The sequence below is a fragment of the Heterocephalus glaber genome, unplaced genomic scaffold, assembly GCF_053883595.1.
Source record: "Heterocephalus glaber isolate CG9 unplaced genomic scaffold, H.glaber_assembly_v1.0 deba00000347, whole genome shotgun sequence".
NCBI classification, from domain to species: Eukaryota; Metazoa; Chordata; class Mammalia; order Rodentia; family Bathyergidae; genus Heterocephalus; species Heterocephalus glaber.
In genome coordinates, this window is record NW_028258143.1 from 14,459,301 (window position 1) to 14,482,468 (window position 23,168).

Below are 23,168 nucleotides of genomic sequence, written 5' to 3' on the forward strand. Positions count from 1 at the left end.
GTGCAAATTATGGGGTGAGAAAGAAGGGATAGGATCAAGCCTACCTCAGATAATGAACAGCCTAAGAAGCAGTGCACAAGAAAAGTGCTGCCTTCAGGCTAAAACTGAGACAAAGCTATGTTGAGCCAAATAGAGGTGATTTGGAATACCAGGGACAAAGGCTGTCCCCTCCAGCACATGGAACTTTCAGTACAAGCTGACTTGTACTGAAGGAATACAAACAGATTTTCTATATCATTTAAGAAAGTCGAGGAAAATAAATTTGGAGCATTGTTAGGAAATATGTAATTAATTTCAATGAAATACTTAGTTTCTGTTTTGCATAATCTGAACTTTTAAGATTCTCTATTTAGACAATTAACCTTGAATAACTTTGAGAAAGTGTATTTAACTTTGATTAATTTGCCACTGCTATATTTATAAATAAATACTTGGTTAGCAACAAAGTATGTACAGATTCAAATAAATCTTTTATGAAATACAACACATCTAGAATTTTCCTTCCTCTAAATTTAAACCAATAGGACAGCAGGGCTTCTAGTACTATAGCTGCCAATCAATTAAAAGTCCTTGATAAATGTGTGTCTTATTTCAAGAATATTACTAATTTTCCCCTCTGAGAAAATTTGAAGAACGTTGAGAAATTTAATGTAGAGGCCATGGCATTTCTCTTGAAAATAAAATTCAATCACATCCCAGAAAGTTGCCTTGACTATTCACAGCTTTTCAATAGAGAACTGTTTGAGTCAAATGTTACAGTTTGAATACTCCACTGACATATTCAGGCCTGATTGTGGGTCAAGAGAGCTACTGAAGATAAACATAAAATGTAGGTGGAAAATAACAATGTGCTCTGTTACAACTTAAGTTTGTAAAGTTTGAAAGACGAGCAGCATACTGAAAACTACTTAGATAATAGTGCTAGAGGGTGGGAATATGATGGTGTGTTTTATTATGATTCAGATCCCAAATCAGTATGTCCCAGGATGATTTCTCTTTTGGATTTTTCTAAACATACAAAGTGACACCTAAGAGGTACTGTAGGGTAGTTTGGGCAAGGTCATTTCCACTGTGCACTGAATTGGCCCTTTTATAACTGACTACTCAGGACAAACCCCAAAGGGACAGCTTTGCATCTTGTAAAAGGACTCTGAAATGTAAATTCCTGAAATTAGTCCCATGGAAACAGGACCATATAGTTCCTTTTCACCAACAACTGGAAATAATAATATTAATCTCCATTCACTTAGTGTCCCCATGTACCAAGCCTTACGTTCCTCCTCCTTTCTCATTCTTTTGGTGCCAGTTCTTTTGGTTAATCATCTGTCCACGTGCTCCTGCTTTCTTCTTCCTGTCAAGAGGTAATCACTGTGCAAGGCTTTGACGGATATGTCTGTATGTCTGTGACTCCTTCCCTCTGTTTTTTCACTAGCTAGAGAATTATAGACTTAACTGTTAAAAGTATAGCTTTGTTCTTCCTATAAAATATTGACCTCCATAGATTGCACCAGAAAGTTAAATTCAATTTTGTTCAGTAAACTATATTGAGCACTTCTACAAGCCATAGCCTGTGTCAGATACTGGGGATACTGAGGTAAATAAGACATAATATCTACCCTCTAGACAGCAGTCTATTAGGAAGACAGAGAACCACACAGATAGTTTGAATACAGTGTGATCGCTGATAAGGTAGAGGTGTTCTCTATCTTATGTGCATACATATAAAGATGTATGCAGAGCTTTGGTAGAGCTGGGAGCATTGATGATTATCCGTAAGGAAAAAAAGGGTGACGTTTACAAGCATTTGTCATTTTATCATTCAGGCCAGTAATTCCCAAAACTTCCTACCCATCAGAATCACTAAGGATGACTTTAAAAATGCTTTTGCCCAAGTCACACCCTGTGAAAGTTAAATCAGAATATATCAGTTTGGGAGCCAGGCCTTGGTATTTCTTAAGGATTCCCAGGTGATTCTAATGTGCAGCAAAGTTTGGGAAACACTGTCCTAAGGAGCAGAATTTCATCAGCAGGAGAGAGGTCTCTTCAAATCCAGAGAAGCAATGTCAGCAAAGATCTGGAGGTAGGAGGGAGCTTGGCACACTGTGAAGGAGGGCAATTAGCAAGAGACCAGCTTGGCTAAAGCACAGGCTATATTTTGAGGATGAGGTAAAAATAGAGTTGGGCTTCAGATAAGACTAGATAGGGGGGACCTTGAAAACCAAACTTAAATATTGGAATTTTATAGACAGCATACAAACTATGGAGATTTTTTTTAAAGATCAGTCTCATAAGAACTGGTTATCCAATTGCTATGATGTTTACATTTAGATTTTTTTTTTTTAAGAAAAAACTTCATTTTCCCTTATTTAGCCTTAGACCAACCACATGTTTTAGTCATTAACCTCATGACAGTTTCGGGTGCTCTGCTCAATAGTGATGAACTCATGTAAAATGATCGGCAGCTGGAAATATTTAAAGGCTGTTAAAGGACTCCTTGCCCAGAAAGAACTCCCCTTCCAGTTTTTCCAGACCTTTCTGAATGTCCCACCCAATAGTGACTTGATTGAGGCCCTTCCTGTTACTTGACAGGATACAGATGGTCTCTGGAGGGACCATGCCAAGCATCATTGGCTAATAACAGCAATGCATTTCTCAGTTGAACGTGCACAAGACCCTCAAAGAACAAGTTCTAGGGCAGGAATATTTCCCTACCAGGAAACTGAGAAGTGTAAGAGGGAAGAGTTGCCATTTAGAAAAGATAAGGGTGCAGGCTACAAATCAGTGAGCTATCAGGGCCAGAGGCAGATGCACTGTCCAATGGGGTATTATGAAAGAGAAAGGACCACCAAAAAAGTAACCAGTGGGATGCTTTAAATAAGTTTCACCTTTGTTCTGCATTTTCCCAAGGCTTATTTCTCTAAAGTATGAAGCTAGAGAAATAGCTATTTAGAGGCTTGTTTTTGCACAGACCTCTCAATTTTTCAAAAGGCAACTAATTAATTCACTTCAAGTTAAAGAATGTGTCTACACTGTACAGCATAGTAAGGGATAGGTGACAGTCAAAGTAAGGTGAACAGGAGGGTGCCTCAAGCCAAAATCCTGAAAGCTGCCCAGGTGACAGAAAGTTCTGGAAGAAGTAAAACAATGATATGTACAGCACTACTACATACTGTCTGTTAAGAGCTTTCTATACACTGGGCACTGACTAGCCTAGATGTTTTATGTATATTGCCTTATTTTATCCTCATACCAGCTTACAAGTTGGGTTTTATGTCCACCATTGTCATCTGAGGAAATGAATGTTCTGAAAAGCTGTGTACTTTGCTCAGCAGTATGACTGATATGCAGTAGAGCCTTCATCCAAATCCAGATTCATTGGTAGATGTGAAATAAAACTAAATAAGTATTCCAAATGATGACTATTTATTTTTTGATCACCTTTCAGCTCTCAAAGACCAGGACCCTTGGCCTTGGGTCAGTGAGTGGCAGGGGCTGAGCATGAAGTGCACATGTGTGCATAATGTGAGTGATGGGGCTTTGAGGAAAAGAGAGAACATGAACATCCTTGGGAGGCAGATTGTATGAGCCTAGACTATACCCCTATGTAGCCAAATCTTTTTTATTTTCATAAGAATCAAAAATCTACATTTTTATTTGACATGGTATATTGTTAAATGTTGGCTCAGTTCTAAAAAAAAATTAAGTCTTCAGAGACTTTGTTTTATCTGGCAATATGTCAAATTAAAGAATTTCAAAATCTTTTTACAGAATGTCATACCTTGAAGTATAGAATATAATATAAAACTCTGCACAGCTCCTTAAAAATATGGCTGAGCTGCAGACAAGGAACTCATAGAAGGCAAGGAAAAGCAAGAAAACTTCAGTTCTGTTCATAGGGACAGGAGTGTCAGGTAAAAGGGCCGAAGACCAAGACCAGACCAGGCCACAACAAGCCTTTATTAGGGGAATAGATCTGCCAGGCTGTCTCTGAACAAAGGAGAGACAAAAGCAACATGGCCGGGGCAGGGAGAGTCTTTTATAGAGACTGGGGTGGGGTTTGTAGGGGCTGAGGTGGGGTTGAGTGAGGTAGTGACTAGGGAATGGAGGAGCCCATGATGTCACTAGGTGGTAGGAGGTGAGCGAGTATTAGGTTACTTTCTAGGCGGGAACAGGGTGGGAACAACCATCTTGGCATGATGTCACACAGGGGAGGGGCCAAGGCACCATAGGAAGAGGGCAGCTACTATACATAATAGCTGCTGAGGTGGTGGGAGACCTATCAAGGAGAATGTTATGACCAGCGTTGGCATAGGCCCTCTGGTCTGTCCCTGGTGACCTGAAACTTGGATAACTGTCCCAATTTGCTTGTTTTCTTGATTTTATTGGACATACTGGGGCAGTTGATTGCCCTACCTGGAGCCTGGTGTTAGAGAGCTAAACTTTTGATATAATGAAAGCCACTGGCCTGACCAGCGTGCAATATTAGATCAAAGACACCACCCTACCCCCTACTGTAATTTAAAGCTAGATTCCAAAAGGCATTAGTTATAAGATTGCACTGTAAGAGAAAGACTTTGAAGATCAAAACTTGATTTCAGCCTTAACTCAGTCTTAACTCTAGTAGGGAGAAAAAGGAAAACAGAAAAAAAAATGTCTCCATGGAAGATCAAATCATCAGTTTAACTCACATATCTCAGGGATCTAACTAACTTTCTTTATGTTTCTTAAGTCTCCCAGCTTGAAATTTTAAAATGGTCCAAGTTTTATTTTTCATACTTCAGAGAATAATAGGATATAGACAAAGCAAGAATAAAAAACTGTTGATATTTTTAAGCTAAGCAGTGGATAAATGAGGATATATCACACTGAATATCTTTGAAATTTATCGTAATGAAAAGTTTAAATGCGCACTTAGGTCATAATGCTCCCTAAAGTCTGGCAGAACCCACATCTCATGCTGTTTTGAGGCGCCCACTCTAAACTTTACATACAAATAAAATTCCAAAGATAATTAACTTACAATAGAAAATCACTAAAATCATTAGGGGAAAGTGACTTCTTAGAGCCAGAAAAAAACAACATTCAGTAGAATAGTCCTAAAAAGACAGCACAATTAGGAATTATCCAATAGAAAATATAAAAGTGGTATATCTAAATAAACAAAAATGGAAATCAAAGTTAACAAAGGAACATAATACATAATACACAATAGCTGCTGAGGTGGTGGGAGACCTATCAAGGAGAATGTTATGAACAATCAGATTTGAGAAAGGGCAAAATAGGCCCTTAAGAAGTAGAAGTTGGTTAGATATTTATCACAATTGAAGAGATAATTACTAATGGAGTTGAAAAATTACACAGAATGCATCACAGAGAAACAATGAGATAAATAATATGAAAAAGGAATTAAGACATCTTGAGGAAAAGATAACTAAATCAGCATATATCTGACTGCAGTTCCAGATGGAGAGAATAGAATAAATAGGGTAGGTATAATATTAAAATAGATAATGACTGAGAATTTTGCAGAATTGAAGAAAGTTGCTGACCCACAAATTAAAAAATCAAATTAGTCCTAAGCAAGGTAAATAATAATGAATCTGCGCTTAGGCACATCTCAGTGAAAATGTAGAACACCAAAAGTAAAAGAAAGATATTAACACAAAGTGAAAGTAAGTATTACCTATAAGAGAATGACAGTTACAGAGTGGCAGTGAACTTCTCTATGGCAACAATGAAAGCCAGAAGACGATGGAATTAAATCTTCAGGGTGCTAGACAAATTAATTAATAGTCTAGAAAGAAGTATTCGGGGAAACTGTGCTTCAACAAAGGAGAAAAGGTAGTCAAGACATCGAAAGCAAAACCAAAAACAACAAAACTGAGGATTCTTTTCACTAGATCCTCAATAAAGTGACTTCAAACAAGTGAACATCAGTCATAAAAAAAATCCCAAGAAGATCTGAAATGCAAGAGGAATTGATGAACAGAGAAATGTAAATACTCTATATAACAATAAAAATTATATATGTATATAACTTTATATTATATACTTATATGAGTTATACACTTATATAACTAGTTATACTATATATAACTACTTCTATAGCACATATAATTATATAGTCATATAGTTATTGTCTCATATGTGTTTATAAAATATGTCAGAATCCACCAGGAGTCCCACTGATGTGTCCATTAAGCCTGACATGTTTGAAAAAATGCATTAGTTTGAAAGGAGTAAGGTGCTAGAAGGACAGATTAGATGAGAGCTGTGGCAAATGGTGGAGATGAAAATTGAGTTGTTTAATAACACTTGTGACTCAGTAAACAAATAGGAAAGCAATCTTGGGAGCAGGCTGCTCTTGGCTTAAGCAGATCCTTAAACAAGATGTGTCAAGTAAAAGAGAATGAGGTAAAGAGAAAGGAAAACTGTCAGTTTTCAGTAAGGCTATTACAACATAGAGCTGATTTGGGTACTTTTTAAAATGAGTCAAGACACACAACCAGGCTTACTGCTTCTAAAGAAAAATCCTCCTTTTTTGAAATTGGTAGTGCCTGAGAAAATAACTTATCAGTGTCAGTCTTAATTTCTTTCATCAGCCCATTGATAGAATGTGAGAAGAGTCATTTCGCCATCATCTTATCGCTTGGTACAGTGTCTGCTCCACTCATTTTGCACAGAATCAGATAAAAGAATGTTTGCTTTATCTTTGCTTTGCCTCCCTGGTATAGCTAAAAGCTTTTCAGGAAGGAGGGAGAACAGGCTGACGGGTTACCAGGTTATAAAACACTGTCTCAGCCAGGCCAGGAACACTGAATCAATTTCCAATATGTTTCTTATGTAGCTAAAACCTATACTCTGGAGATGTCATTGTTTGATTATAAAAGCAGGAGGAATTTGAAGAGAGACTCTCATACCACCGTGATAAACACTTTCTCCTGTAACTCGATTATGTCAACTCCCAAGGTGAGGGGAAATATACTTTAAGGTGACTTCCTGCCCATTTGAAACTTGGTCTTGTGTTGCACCTTGAAAGCCTATTTGGAAAGAATTCAATATGTGCAAGAAAATATTTGGAGTAGGCATCAGCCACACTGTTTCCAATAAATGTACTATATTTCCAAAGATGCCATTTTCCCTCACTGTTACTTAGACATCAAAATGTTTCCCTGATGTCAAAGTATTGACATAATTCTGCTATATAATTCTGTTACAAAACAAGTGTTTAAGTCAGTTTTTTCCCTATGTAACGTATTTTGTAAATAGTTCCCATATTCTGGGTTACCATTAGCTAGATTTTTAAAAATAGGAGGCAGTGTACTGTGGTAATGAAAAGTTGGTCTGGGAGAGGAGTCTATATTTTGGGATCTATGACTTGGTGCAAAACATTTCATCTTTTAGTGCCTGTGGCTCCTCAGCCACAAGAGAGATGACTTGTTCTAGATACTCTGTACTGGTTTGTTTTTTTCTGCTTTGCTTTGCTTTGTCTTGTTTTTCCTGGGTGAATCTTCTGAGATTCTTTTAGGTAGTGAGTGTACTACCTGGACTTCAAATTACCATGTTGAGTTCTCACTTCCTTTGGTTCTTGGGAAGACAGTGTTTCAGTTATAGGATCTGAGTATAATAGAAAACTCACAAAACTTATCCAGCTCTTTCTGAGTGAGAGGGGGACTTTGTCCATGACAGTCATGTTCCCACCATGTATTTTCTGGGAGTTTTCCATTTTGGATAGCATTCCCATTGCAACCCAGGGTGTTGCAGTTATTTGGGCCAACACTCCAGTTCCCCTTTTGCCACCTACCTGTCATTCCTGACTTCTTTGAGCCTCCATCCCCTCATCTGCCAAATGGAAAAAACAGAAACAGTTGATGTTTTTGTTGAGAGCATTCAATGTGTTTTTGCATATGAGTGTGTGATGTAACTCTAGGTGCACTCAGTGACTTAAGTGTTGGTTTTTATTGTTGTTTTTGGGTTTTATTATTGCTATTGTTTTATTGCTGTGGTGGTTAGTGTTATTACGAGGGATTGTTTAAAGTCTTGATAGCCATTGCTGTCATCTCTCTGACTGACAGAGAGACTGAAGTATCACATTTGCCCCATAATTCACTGTAGCATTATGACAGGATTCATTTGGAAGACTAGAGCATCTTTAGGATAGAAGGATTTGGTCATGGAAGTTCCTAGCTGTAAGCCTCAGACAGGAGGAGAAAATCCTAAGACAACTTTCTGTTCATGCAACTGGTCTTCAAGCATCACATGCCCCATGGGCTACTAACACATGTGAGCCATGACTGCAGTCACATGCAGCATCTCACCCAGACCTGCTGCTCATCTGATACCTTCATTCTCTTCCTCCCGAGCTGTCTCCTTCCCTGGTATTCTGTCCATTTGATAAGTTCCAATCTCTAAGAAGGAACTAATGGGAAAGATGCTATCTACTCCACAGGTAAGAGTGAGTCACTTTTATTCTCTGGTGCTCAAACCTCAAAGCCCAGCCATAAGCTAAGTTCACTTCAGCTACTAAATATTTATTAGGCATTGACTTCCTTCCAGGCATTGTGCTGAACCCTAGGGATATAAAAATGATGAGTACAGAGACTCTGGATTTGATAGGCTCATCTGACCTGATTTTGAGCCAAAATCTTTATTTACATCTTTTTCTTAAATTTAGTTGAAGATTGAATTGCTCTATCTCTTCCCCTGATATTAGACTCTACAAAAAGACCACTTTCCTTGTCCTGTCCTAAAAAATAATGCTTGGAAACTACCAAAAGACCTGATGATTGCAGAGAATCCTATCATTGTTAATGATCAAGAACTATTTTCCTTCCTAGTTCCTAAATTATAAGAATTTTTTCATCTTGACATCCCAGCAAAGACAAATAATTTCTTAAAAACAGATGACATGCAGAGCTGTTATTTAAATGTCAACTCTGCTGCTGTTTATTGCCCTACTTACACAGAGAGTTATTTGCATGTTAGATTCACCTGAGCACTTGGTCTGTGATGTAGAGGAGGCAGGAAGCTTATCTGAGTATTGCTTCCTATCAAAACTCCTTGGATATTTCAATTAGGTATGGTAATGACAAATGATGTAATCATGACCTTGTTTTTGGTGACCATTAAATCCATAAGCTTTATTGTTTTCCTTTAGTAAAAATAGTGAAATAGCTTTGTTTTAAACCTTTACATAGTTTTCAAGATTATAAAATTTGCCACAATCTAGTTTTTAGTTTCCCAGTAAACCCTGTGACAAATATTTAATGGCAACTAAATTATCAGGAGGAACCAGGAAGACTGATAGGGGACATCAGTCAGAGATAGGAAACTAGCTAATGAAAGGCATGTTGTCACACCAGCTACCAAGGACCTTCTATATGATTTGCACAGCCCAGTGTAGAACAAGGTGCAGAAACTTAATTCAAAAGTTATTAAGAATTTCAAGACAGAGACAGCAGCACACAAGGCCTTGTGTACCTGCATGAGTCACATACACACATACACATGTCACCAGCCCTCACCATTACTGCGAGTGATTACACAAGCTTAGCCTGTGAGAAAGTATGAGTTGTAGAACCCAAGTCTCAGAGTTTTCCCACTTGAGCATGAGAGACCTGGGTATTCAGCACCTTCTCCCATCACAGATTAATCTGGTAGTGGCAAACTTATGGCACACTTGCCACAGTGGGCACACAGAACCCTCTCTGCGATGACATCATGAGTTGTATGAGATGTTTTTTCTAAAGTAAAATGTCAGTATTCAGGTTTAAGTGCAGTGTTGGCACTTGATAAACAAGTGGGTTTTGGTTTGCAGTTTGAGCATTCAGTCTCTAAAAGGTTCAGCATCGCTGATCTAGGGCTAGGCTGTTTCTTTTGGGGTTGTTACCTTTGGGCAAAGAGATGTGGTTACTGGCAACTGTATGTGCACAGTAGTAAGAAGTTGGGGAGGTGGCCAGGCCACCAGAAGTGCCCAGCATGCTACTCAGCTATCAAAGGACCTGCTGTAACCAAAGCCCGTGCCATGGCTCTCTAAAAGTGAGCTACCTCTTAATGGGAACACTTGCTGAATTTCTCCCTTTATGAATACACGTCCTGAAGTTCTTTTCCATCTGCCTGCTTTGTAGCCAGCTCTTCCATCAATCATGATATCCATCATTTCTATATGTGGAAGTTCCAATGTGTGCTAAGAACAGAGAAGGGAGAACCATACACTTGAGTTCTTAAAATGTTTTCCAAACATTCTAACCCTAGATGAGCTATGTCTTCTCCTTTAAGCCTCATTTGCCTCATCAGAGAAACAGATTTAGGATTACTCTCAGTCTGTTTCTACAAGATTTGAGACATCTGCATTAGAAATGTATGTGGGAAGCAACTTTAAAATAATAATTTCATTCCTAAGTAATATAGTCTCTTAAGTCTGGAGGCAGGGGTTGGAGGGGGAGGAGCAGCATTGCCAGGGTAGCCATCACTGAGTTCATCTTTCATCCTGTGTTTATTTAAAGGATGTATGAAAATTATGTTAAATGAGTTAGAAAATTCTTTCCTCTTATTTTGGCTCTTTAATCATTTCTGTGTGCCATAAACATTAGCTCCTTAATTCTTGTAATTCTTAATTTTGTGTCAACTGAAATAGTTTGTGGGGTACATAGATATTTGTTCCAACATTGCTCTGAGTGTTTCAGTGTGAGTGTTTTGGGATGCAATTAACTTTTAAATTGGTAGACTGAGTAAAGCAGTTTGCTCTCCTTAATGTTGTAGGCCAGAATAGAATAAAAAGGCTGACACCTCCACTTCACCCTTCAGTAAGAGAATTTCCTGCCTGCCTTCCAAGGAGCACGGGGTATTTTTTCCAGCCTTTGAACTCACACTGAAACCTTGATTTTTCCTGGGTCTTCAGCCTGCTGGCCTCCAGGTCTTCATCAGTCCTCCTGGTCTTCAGCTTGCCAACTCAACCTGCATTTTTTAACTTCCATCATCAATTCCTTATGATACACACAGACATACACAAAGAGATAGAAAGGAGAGAGAGGGAGAGACCTTTTTGGTTCTCTTTCTCTAGTGAATCCTGACTAACATAAAGACATGTAAGTAGCTTTTACCAAGATGATTAGAATGTCAGATGAAGGAAGTTGAACTGTTGTCAGCAGCCCGAGTTGGTATCATCCAGACCAAGGAAAACTGAGCCAATAAGCTCATCACCCCATAAACTAGGTGAGAATGGGCGAGACTGCAGATGCCAGGGTTCAGCCTACATTGTCACCCTGACTATAAGACAGTGGTCTAGACATAGCTAATGAAACCTGGTTATTAAAAAGCCTTTCTGTTTAGTGATTGGGTTCATGTGAGCAAACAAAGTAGATTTTTTTTCACTTAAAGTGAATCTGCAGCAAACAAATATATAAAAAAATGTTCAACATCACTGGTCATTCGAGAGATGCAAATGAAAACAACCCTGAGATTCCACCTCACCCCAGAAAGAATGGCTGCTATCAAGAAATCAACAAATAACAAATGCTGGCAGGGTTGTGGGGAGAAAGGAACCCTTCTCCATTGTTGGTGGGAGTGTAGACTGGTGCAACCACTGTGGAAATCAGTATGGAGATACCTCAGAGAACTAGGACTGAAGGTCCCATTTGACACAGCTATTCCCCTGCTGGGGATCTTCCCAAAAGAATTAAAAGAATCATACCACAGTGATATATGTGCACCCATGTTCATAGCAGCACAGTTTGTAATAGCTAAAGCTTGGAAGCAGCCCAAGTGCCCATCAACTGGAAACTGGATAAAGAAAATGTGGTTTTTTTACAAAATGGAGTACTACTCAGCCATAAAGAACAAAAAACTAGAGTCATGTATAGCTAAATGGATGCATATCGAGGCCATACTCTTAAGTGAAATAAATAGGACACACATGTAAATACCGAATAGTTTCTCCAGTGTGAGAAACTGATAGTGTAAACAAGGGTTAAAATGATTAAAATGAATAATTGATAATTTGAAATAGGAAAAAAGGTCCAAAGACGAAGGAGTGAAGGGAGGGGAAGGGGGAAGGAAAGGAAAAGAGGGAAAGGAAAAACTATGAGAAAAGAAAAACAAAAATGGAAATGAAATCTATGTAAACAGGGAAGGGCGCACAGGTAATGGGGGAAAAAATAAGAACCAAGATACATCATGTACAGGTACAAGCACTCAATGGTAAATGTAAATGAATTGTATACCTAAAATGTACCAATAAAATTAATAAAAATAAATAAATAAAGTGAATCTGACTTCAGAACTCACCTTAATGGCAGTTAGATGTGAATAGCCTCATACAGGCACTGGTCATCAGCCAATCCTTTCAGCTCTTCCCATCCAAAAGTGCCAGAGGCCTGGATAGGAGGGCTTTAGGCCCCTGCAGATCCCCACAGCTGCACACAGCATATTTATTCATTACACAGTAATGTGTCCCCGGTTAGAAAGAATTTGTGTTTTAGAGCAGAGCTCCTCAAAGTGGAAAAATGATGACTAGGGACATGCATGAGGTGCTCCTGCTGAAATCAGTGGGAGTTTTGTTCCATGTAGATAATTCCACTGCCCGTCCAGAGTTGTGGATGGCAATGTGTACACTGTGCAGTTCACACACACCCCTGCTCTCAAAGAAGACTGACCTGCAACAAAACCCAGAGTAAATGGCTTTCTTCCCCTCAGCCAGACACCTGAGATTCCTCAGTGAGTGGGTGGGGTGCTGTGCTGAGCTGGTACCAGATCTTCCTTTGTAAAAATGTGTTGTACAGGATGCTGTGAAGAAACTCCCAGAAAGGACAATCCAGTGTACAACGGATGAGAAATCCCCGCTGTTCACCAGCCCCTATGTGAGAATTCTGCCCCTTAGAGTCACTGCACATACTCTGCTTTGTTAATTGGTCCGGGGTCCCTGAATCCAGATATTGCATCAAGCATTTGAATTCTGCCAAGTTCAATGTACCTGGATGATGGGGCCCTTGGAGTAGAAGCTGGGAGACACATGCTTCATTGTAAAACATATCCGTTAATGAGTTTGCATTTAAAAGGGTGGTGTTCTGCAGATGTTTGGAAAAGAAGCTAAGATGAATTCTTCAGAAACTGATAGGCTGAGTTGTGTGGTTCATAGAGAAGTTTTTCCTTCCCCTGTGCATTTAAGCCAATTTAGCTGTCACCAATCTTTGACGATCTGGCATGTTCCATTCTTCTGCAATCCTTAGGACCTTAAAGAGGGAGCAACTTAGTCTCCGCCTCATATTCCTCATTCTGCTCCTTCCTTGATTCTTTCCAAGTCTGTTTGGAGGTGAGAGGATCAGGATTCTCCTAAGTGTACTGTGACTTGCTTGAGCTTGACAAAGACATTTTCAGCATATTTGCCTTGGAGCTCTCTTGGCTGCCTTTGGCTTCTTTCTTAATCCTCCCTTCACCAGCGTCATGCATTAGTGTTCCTTCCTGCTTCCCCAGCAACTCTGTTCATTAATAATGTCCAAGCTTCAGTCCTGGCATTTGCAGTATGTCCTCCAGAGCCACAAGGCTCACTCAACTTCCCCAGCTGCTGCTCCTCTTCCATTTCTTCCTTTCATTTCTTTCTTTCATTTCTTCCTTTTAGAAGCCTCCTCCTCTCGTGGCTACTGTTGTATTGTTGTCTTTTTCCCATGCTCTAATCTTCCTTCTTATTTCTGGACTCTCCCACATCATGTTCCTAATCTTTCACATTGGAAAAGCAAGAATCACGTTTGATTCCTCTTTCATCTTGTCTCAGAAAGATGCATGCTTTCCAAAGCATCAGTGGCATGCTCAGTGTTATTCAACATGCAGTGATATTGCCACTCCTTTGGAAGACCACATTATAACACCTGCCCTAGATGATATCAACTCATATTCTTGATAGCATCTTTTGAATTTTTACAGACTAACGTTGAATCAAAATGATGCGGCTTCTCATCACATTTTCTGTGAAGTCTTGTTTACTTTTCCTAAATACAAAAAAAAGGCCAAAAATATGTAAAATACAGATGAGATAGGGCATGTTCAGGATGGTAAGGCCGTAGACAAAAATATATAAAATTCAAACTTCAAATACAGGATCAGAGAAGCTAAACTAATTCACATCTTTTACATACCTTTCTTTAGTCTTTCAGGAATCAAAATAATGCATGGTGAAGAGAACTGAACCTGAAACTACTATATCCAAGTTTCACTTATGATTTCCTCTGATTAATAAAGCAAATCTGGCCTATTTCTGCAAATGTAAACTAGATGTACTGATTTCTGTCTTCCTTAATTCAGGGAATGATTGGTGGGAGAACCAAAGAAGATGAAGTTCATGGCAGCATATTTTAAATGTAAAATAAGCCAACGTCCAAAGGATCCCTGTACCCCAGCTTCTGGGCCTGTGCTACCTATTAAAGTCACAGTCATCTGCCAACCAGTTCAATATTTCCATTTTTATTGGATCTCTGCTTGAAAAAATGCCCTGTATAGCTAAGCAGGTATTTGAGGGTTTTATTCTACATCATTTCTCTTGTATGTCTTTTAAAGGGGAAAATGCTGCCTCTGTGACATTCTTGCCCAACAGCCCAAAAGCCGGAACCCCTTCTCATTAGGTCTGTTGCAGTGAGCGATTCAGGTGGTGAGAACCAGGGGCCCTGAGGCTATGACTTCGATGGGTTAGACACAGAAAACGAATTTGAAGAGGACAACTTTTTTTTAAAAGGAGAAATCCAGATATATCATATACAGGTACAAATTCCCTGTGATGAATGTGATCATTATGTCTATCTAAATTGTACCAATGAAATTAATTTAAAAAGGACAATTTTCTGAACATGAGATTATTTTAGGAAATAAAAATAAAAAGGAAGAAGAAAGTCTGTATCATACCAAGTAAGTGTTAAGGTATATCAGACTATTTATTTTAAGTGATAACCTTAAAATCTCATTCGAAAGGAAGTGCTGAAAAAAAAGCCTTTTGATTGAGTTATAAATGTTTCACTAGCATCCATAATGGAGTGATAATTGAATTAGGAAAAAATTATGATAAATACCAGAGGCAGGAACCCAGAAGATGCATATATTCTTAGCAACATCCTAGAGTTCGGTCTAAAGAGGAGAAAAGAGTATAAGCATAGTTGCAAAACAGTGGGAAGAGCTCTGGGCTTGGTGCCGAGACCTGACTTTGAATCTTGACTTCCGTCTACATGCTGGTGTCCCTGAGAGACAGATGCTCTCTGTACCTTTGTTTCCTTATCTTTAAAGTGGAGATGACCACTGCACATCGCATTGCTGTGAACTCAGTTGAGATAATAATAAAGAAGATTGCAGCAAGCATTATAGTTGGCTTCCTGCTATTCATTTCCACTCCAGGGGTGAAACTTGATTAAGACCACTATGGTAACCTTTCATATGCCAGTAATTTGTTCAGAAATGGGGCCCTGGGCCAGCCTGAATGACATTCTCCAGGTGACATGGGTTGGTCCAGGAATGAATTTATAACCTCATTTGACTAATTTTCAGGGCACAGGGTTATTAGAGCTCTAGAGAGAACCACAAAAAGAGCTCTCTCTAGATCTGGGAGTCTGCAGCTGACTGGTATGCACCTGCTACAGCCACCTCCTACAAACCTGAAGATAAACTTGGACAGAGTAAAGAGCGCTATGAGGAAATGCATGCAGGGGCCCTAGATGAGGGCAGTCCTGGATTTTGCTCTAATTCCACACAGATCTGTACTATTTAACCCATTACTTTCCAGAAAGAACATCTTACTGATCCCAAGTGCTTGGTAAAAGAATACAGAAGACATTACTGTAACCATGTCACTATCATGCTTTGAGATTTATACAGACCTCAATCTAAACCCAGGCTTTTCCTATGGCCAAATCATTAATCATTTCAACCTTAGTTTACTCAGATGTAAAATATGTCTATTACACAATGCATAATTACATGGTGCAAGTGAAACACTTGCTTGATAGTGAACAGTGAGCAAATGTTGTTAGGCTACAGAAATCTGCTTATAGGGTCGTGTGTTAGAGGCTCTGAGCCATTAGGGCCCTATCTGCAGAGGAGGGTCTAGACCACACAGCCAGGAAATCAGAAGCTGTGCCTTCCCCTTACAACATAGAGAAGTACCAGACTGCAAAGTTCCCAGAACACCTTCCGATACTGAGGATCCCCAGCTATCTTACTCTACTTTCTGTTACTGTAACAAAAGAGCTGAGGTTGTTAATGTATGAAAGGGCGGGGCGGAGGAGTCAGAGAGAGAGAGAGAGATTTTACTCTGAGTTTGGGAGGCTGAAAGTCCCAGTGCATGCAGCTCCATTGGTTCAACCTATAGTGTGGGGCTTCTGGATACATAACAGCGGTGGGAAGGCATCGTGGTGGGACCCCATGCAAAAGAAAGACAGAAGTCACATGGAAAACAGAAAATGAGGAACTTCGGCACCAGGCTTGCTCTTTTTATGTCATCTCACACTCAAGGGAGCTAGCAAGCACCCATGAGAACCATATTAATCTTTTGTGAATGTGGGGTCCCCACTGACTTAATCACTTTCTTTTGGGCCTCACTTTGTAAGGATTCCACCAACTCATCACTGTGACATGGGGGGCCAGACTGTTAGTACAGAAACTTGTGGAAGATACAGACCATAGCACCAGTCATGCTGGGAGCAACTTGATACATACAGAGAACCTGAGCTGTGGAGTCATGTTGGTATTCTGGCAAGTATCAGAGCTTTGCTTTTCCCTGTCTAAAATGAGGATTATAATAGCTACTATACACGAGTATTGACAGGATGAAATACACAAGCCCCTTTGTAGGCTACTTGGCTCTGGGATAAAAGAAGAACCTCAGTCTTGCTCCTTGATGATTCCTGGAGACCCTTTCTTGCCACCATCGCTTTTAGATGTCTCTAATGATTGCTCAAGGATTCACCAAGGAAAAGCCCAGTTGCTCTGTTTTAACTTTTTCAGCCAAGATTTCACATTTCGTTTTCTATAAATCTATATTGGAAGGCTGAGTATATAATATTTAAAAGCAAGTATATTGAGGTATAATTTACATCACTATTAAACCTTTTGAAGTCTACAATTCAGTGAGTTTTGATTAATCTATACAGTGTGTAACCACTATTGCAGTCGAAATACAGGACATGTTCATCACTCACAAATAGTTTATTACAGCCCTTTCAACAGCAGTGGTCCCACAGAACCATTGCTCTGCCTTCTATCTATATTTTCCTTTTGCTAGAATTTTATGTGAATAGAATCAGTCATACGTTATATAATATTTTGAATGTGGACTCTTTATAAGCATGATGCTTTTTGGAACCATTGTCATTGGGTTTTTTGCTTGTTTTATTTTTTCTTGCTAATTAGTATTTTATTGTGTAGATATGTAACAATTTGTTTCATCCATTTACTACCTGGTAGGCATTTCAGTCATACCTAGTTTGGGCTATTATGCCTAAAGCTTCTTTCAGCATTGTGGTAAGTTATTACATGATAATCTCACCAACAGTATGAAAGTTCCACTTGCTGCACACCTTTGTCACCATTTATTATTAGTTTTTAAAATCTTAGCCATTCTATGGAAGTGTAGTAAATATCAGTTTTAAACTTGCATTCCCCCATAACTAGTGATGTTGAACATCTTTCCTGTATTTGTCATCCATATAGCCTCTTTGTTGACATATGCCTACAAAATTTTTGTTCTATTTTGTATCAGTTGTTTGTCTGCTTATCACTAATTTATAAGCATTCTTTTCATTCTGGGTCAAAATACCCTATTATATATACCTTTTGCCATTTTCGCTCAGCCTGTTGCTTACCTTTTAATTTTCTTAACAGTGTGTTTGAAGAGAGAAGTTTTTAATTCTAGTCATCTAATTTATCATTTTTTTCTTTACGTTTTTGTGCTCCACTGGCGAAATCATTGCCTATTCCAAGGTTTCAGTATTATTCTATCAAGCTTTCTTCTAGAAGTTTTCTGCAGTAGCTCTTATATTTATGTCCATGGATTATTTTTACATACAATGTGAGGAGAGAGGTAAGAATCATTTTCCTCTATATGAATATTTAGTATGTCTAGTACCTTTTCTTGAAACACTATTTCGCCCCATTAATTTGCCTCTTCATCTTTGTCAAAAATCAATTGACAATATGTGTGAGTCTGCTTATGGGATGTCTGTTCTGATCCATTGATCTGTACGTAAGTCCTTATCCAGTGCTATACTGACTTGATTAGTACAGCCTCATAGAATTCAAGTAGTATCAGTAGCCTTAGCTTGTCTTATTTTTTTTAAATCTTGTATTTTCAAATAATTTTAGAATCAATGTGTCAGTGTCTCTGGAAAAGCCTGATGATGTTTTGATTAGGATTACATTGAATCTGTAAGTCAATTTGGAGAGAATTGACATTTAACAATAAAACTTCTGATCCATAAATACAACTTTCCACCTATGTCACTATTTACTTTCTCCCTGCAGTGTTTTATATTTCTTAGTGTACAAGCATTCCCATGTTTTACTATTTTGTATTCTAATGCTATTTGAAATTATATTATTTTTATTTTATATGCTAATTTATTTCTCATATATATCTTTTATACGTTTATCATTTACCTTGTATCATGTGATGTTGCTAAACTCATTTATTCTCAGAATATTTCAGTAGATTTCTTAGGATTTTCCATATATACAATCATGTCTTCAAACAAAGTTATATTTTTTCTCATCTGTAAACCCACTGAACTTTTCCTTCTCTTATTACATCGGTGGGAACACCAGAGTGATGTTAAACAGAAGTGGTGAGGGCAGACATCCTCGACATGTTCCCAATTTGGAGGAGGAGTAAGCATTCAATATCTTCCTAGTAAGTATGACACTATTCTGCAGGTTTATTGTAGATGCCCATTGGGGGATTGAAAAAGTTCCCTTCTATGCCAACTTTGTTGAGGTTTTTTTTCTTCCTTTTTGGCTTTTTATCATTAATGGATGTTGAGTTTTGTCCAGTGTTCTTTCTATATCTCATCATGATTTTTCTCTTCATGTTAACTTTGGAACTAAAAAGAACTTTACATTTACTGAATAAATAGAATTGATAAAGATTACTTTATCTTTTTCCATATTCTATAATTCATCTAATATTGTACAGAGCTTTTTACACCCATTTTATGAGGAGTATTATCTGTTTTCCATTAATGATGTCTTTGGATTTGATATCAAGGTAAAGTGAGCTTGATAAAATGATATGGAAAGTGTTTGTCTGTTTTATGAGTTTATAAAGAAAATGATATTCTCTAATGTTCTGTTGAGCATTTGTGCATCCATTTTCATGAAGGATATTAATCTGTTGTCTATTAATGATATTTTGGGGTTTCTTATCAAGGTAATGTGAACTTCATAAAATGATACAGAAAGTGTTTTTCTCCCTTGTTCATTCCTGGTATTAATAATTGACATTCACTTTTCTCCATCTCTTCTCTCTCTTTTCTCTCCTCTCTCATTTCTCTCCTCCTCCTTCTTCCCCTCTCTGTCTCTCTCTGTCTCTCTCTCTCTGTCTCTCTCTCTCTCTTTCTGGTTAGAGGTTTATCATTGTATTTATACTAACAACCACTTTTTATTGATTTTAAAATTGTTGTTCTTTTTTAAAATTAATTTTATTGGTACATTTTCGGTACAATATATTGACATTCATCATTGGAAATTTGCACCTTTACATAATCCCTCTTGGATCTTATTTTTTCCCCCTTCCCCTGCCCTCCCTTCAGTGCCTCCATCCCTCCCTATTTACGAAGACTTTGTTTCCATTTTTCCGTTTTCTCATATTTATTCCTTTCCTTTCTTTCCTTTCCCCTACCCCTCCCTCTTCCCCTTCCCCTTTGCACCTTTCTTCCTATTTCACATTATCTGTTATACCATTTAGTCCTTATTTACACTTTCAGTTTCTCACATTAGAGAAGCTATTTGGTATCTGCACATGTGTGTCCTATTTATTTCACTTAAGAGTATCACCTCAATGTGCATCCATTTAGCTATTAATGTCTCTAATTTCTCATTTTTATGGCTGAGTAGTACTCCATTTTATATATTTTTTAAAAACCACATTTTCTTTATTCAGCCTCTACTTGATGGACAACTGGGGTGCTTCCCAGTTTTAGGTCTTACAAAGTGTGCTGCTATGAACATGGGTGCACATGTATCACTGGGGTATGATTCTTTTAATTCTTCAGAGAAGATAGCCACCGGGGAAATAGCTGGGTCAAATGGGACTTCCAGTCCTAGTTCTTTGAGGTATCTCCATACTGATTTCCACAGTGGTTGCACCAGTCTGCACTCCCACCAGCAGTGGACCAGGGTTCCTCTTTCCCCACAGCCCCACCAACATTTGTTATTGGTTGACTTCACGATAGCCATTCTTTCTGGGGTGAGGTAGAATCTCAGCGTTGTTTTCATTTGCATCTCTCAAATGACCAGTGATGTTGAGCATTTTTTCATATGTTTCTCTGCTATTTCTACTTCTTTGTCTGAGAAATGTCTGTTCATTTCAGATGCCCATTTTTGGATTGGGTCTTTCAATTTGGGAAGTCTGATTTTTTTTTAAGTTCTTTATAGATTCTAGATAGTAGACCTTTGAGGAACAGCAGGTGAAAATTTTTTCCCACGTTGTAGGTTGTCTCTTCACACTGGTGGTCATTTCTCTTGCTGTGCATAAGGTTTTTTTTTCTTTGTTTTGCTTTTTTTTTCTTTTTTTTCTTGGTACCAGTCATCGAACTTGGGACCTTGCACTTTCGAGGCAGGTGCTGGAACCACTGAGCTAATTCCTGGGCCTGTGCAGAAGCTTTTTAATAAGAAGAGGTCCCACTTGTTGATTGTTTCTGCTAGTTCATGGGAACTGAGGTTCTGTTCATAAAATCTTTTCCTACACCAATGTCTTCAAGAGTTCTAACTAACCTCTGTCCCAGCTGATTCAGCATTTCTGTTTTAATATTTAGATCTCTAATCCATTTTGATTTTAGTTTAGTGCAAGGTGGGAGATAAAGATCTAGTTTCAATCTTTGGCAAGTTAAAGCCCAATTTTTCCAGCACCATTTATTAAAGAAGCTATCTTTCCTCCACTGAGGGTGTTTGGCTCCTTTGTCTAAGGTGAGGTGGCAGAGTGTGTCTGGAGTTGTTGATGCATCTTCTAATCTGTTCCACTGGTTCTCAGGTCTGTTTCTTTGCCTGCACCATGCTGTTTTTATCACAGTAGCTTTGTAGTATAGTTTCAAGTTGGAGGTTATGATGCCCCCTGCCATGTCTCTGTTGCCTAGGGTTGCTTTTGCTATTCTGGGTCTCTTCTTGTTCCAAATGAATTTTTGGATTGTTTTCTTAAGGTCTGTAAGTATGCTGCTGGGATTTCAATTGGGGTTGTATTCAATCTGTATAGCAGTTTTGGAAGTATGGCCATTTTCACTATGTTGATTATTCCTACCCAGGAGCAAGGGATGTCTTTCCATTTTCTGATATCGTCTTCAATCTCTCCTTTCAGAGTGCTATAGTTTTCAGAGAAGAGGTCTTTGATTTCTTTCGTTGGGTTGATTCCTAGGTATTTCAGTTTTTTGGATGCTATTGTGAAAGGAATTATTTGCCCTATTTCTCTCTCAGTGAGTCTGTCATTCGTGTAGAGGAAAGCTATTGATTTTTGTGTGTTGACCTTGTAACCAGCTACTTGACTGAATTTGGTTATTAAGTCTAGAAGACTTTTGGTGGAGTTCTTGGGGTCTTCTATAGAGAGTATCATGTCATCTGCAAATACTGACAATTTGACTTCTTCATTACCTATCTTTATTCCTTTTATTTCTTTCTCTTGTCTAATTGCCATGGCTAATGTTTCCAGAACTATATTGAACAAGAGTGGTGATAGTGAACATCCTTGTCTTGTTCCTGATTGTAGTGTGAAGGATTTCAGTTTTTGACCATTTAGTATGATATTAGCTGTTGGTTTTTCACAGACAGCTTTTATCAGATTGAGGTGGAGACCATGTATTCCAATTTTTTGTAGTGTTTTTATCATAAATGCATGTAGGATTTTGTTGAACGCTTTTTCTGCATCTATTGAGATGATCATATGGTTTTTGTCCTTGGATCTATTGATATAGGTATTACATTTATTTATTTGCATATGTGTTGAACCATCCTCACATCCCTGGGATGAATCCCACTTGGTGAGGGTGTGCAGTCTTCTTCATGATCTTCTGCATTGAATTTGCCAATAACTTATTAAGGAATTTTGCATCTATGTTCATTAGTGAGATTGGCCTATCGTTCTCTTTTTCTGGTGGTTCTTTCTCTGCTTTAGGGATCAAAGTGATGCTTGCTTCCAGGAATGAATTTTGGAGTACTGCTTCCCTTTCAATTTGATTGAAGAGTTTAAACAGTAGTGGCAGTAGTTCCTTTCTAAATGTGTTTTAGAATTTGGCAGTGAAACCCTCAGGACCTGGGCTTTTCTTAGTTGGTAAGTTTTTCATTACATTTTCAATTTCATTGATTTATATTGGATTGTTTAGAATTTTTAGGTCTTCTTCATTCAACTTTGGTAATTCATATGTATCTAGGAATTGGTCCATTTCTTCCGTGTTTTCTGTCTCATTGGCATATAGTTTCTCAAAGTATTGATGATCCTCTGGATTTCTGCTGGGTCCATTGTAATTTTACCTTTTCATTCCTAATTGCATGGATTTGGGCCTTTTCTTTCCTTTTTCTGGTAAGGTTGGATAAGGGTTTGTCAGTTTTGTTTATTCTTTTAAAGAACCAACTCTTGGCTTCATTGATTTTTTTGTATCGTTGTCTTAGTCTCCATTGCATTGATTTCTCTTCTGATCTTTATAATTTCGTCCCTTGTATGAGCTTTTGCTTTGTCCTGTTCTTTTGTTTCTAGAAGCTTAAGGTTCAGCATCAGGTTGTTTAATTGGGCTCAATCTTTTCCCTAATATAAATATTCACTGCTATGAATTTCCCTCATGAGACTGCTTTCATTGTGTCCCATAGGTTCTGATATGTTGTATTGTCATTGTCATTTAATTGAAGGAACTGTCTCATTTCTTCCTTAATTTCCTCTGTGATCCATTGGTTATTCAGAAGTGTGTTGTTCAGTTTCCATGTGTTTATGAAATTTTTGCAGT

General features: G+C 38.2%; 1 protein-coding gene across 18 annotated transcripts in view; it reads left to right on the plus strand.

The window, feature by feature from the left end:
- Positions 1 to 23,168, plus strand: part of Nckap5 (NCK associated protein 5) — a 915,317-nt gene that overhangs the window by 807,831 nt on the left and 84,318 nt on the right. The window contains exon 15 of one of the 18 annotated variants that reach the window (XM_021236829.2): positions 14,296 to 16,090. The exons of the other annotated variants lie outside the window; for them this stretch is intronic. Within the exon in view, the coding sequence (XP_021092488.2) occupies positions 14,296 to 14,327 (32 nt within the window). The 3' untranslated portion in view covers positions 14,328 to 16,090. Of the gene's footprint in view, positions 1 to 14,295; positions 16,091 to 23,168 lie in introns of those variants that run through there. 18 annotated transcript variants of the gene reach the window in all.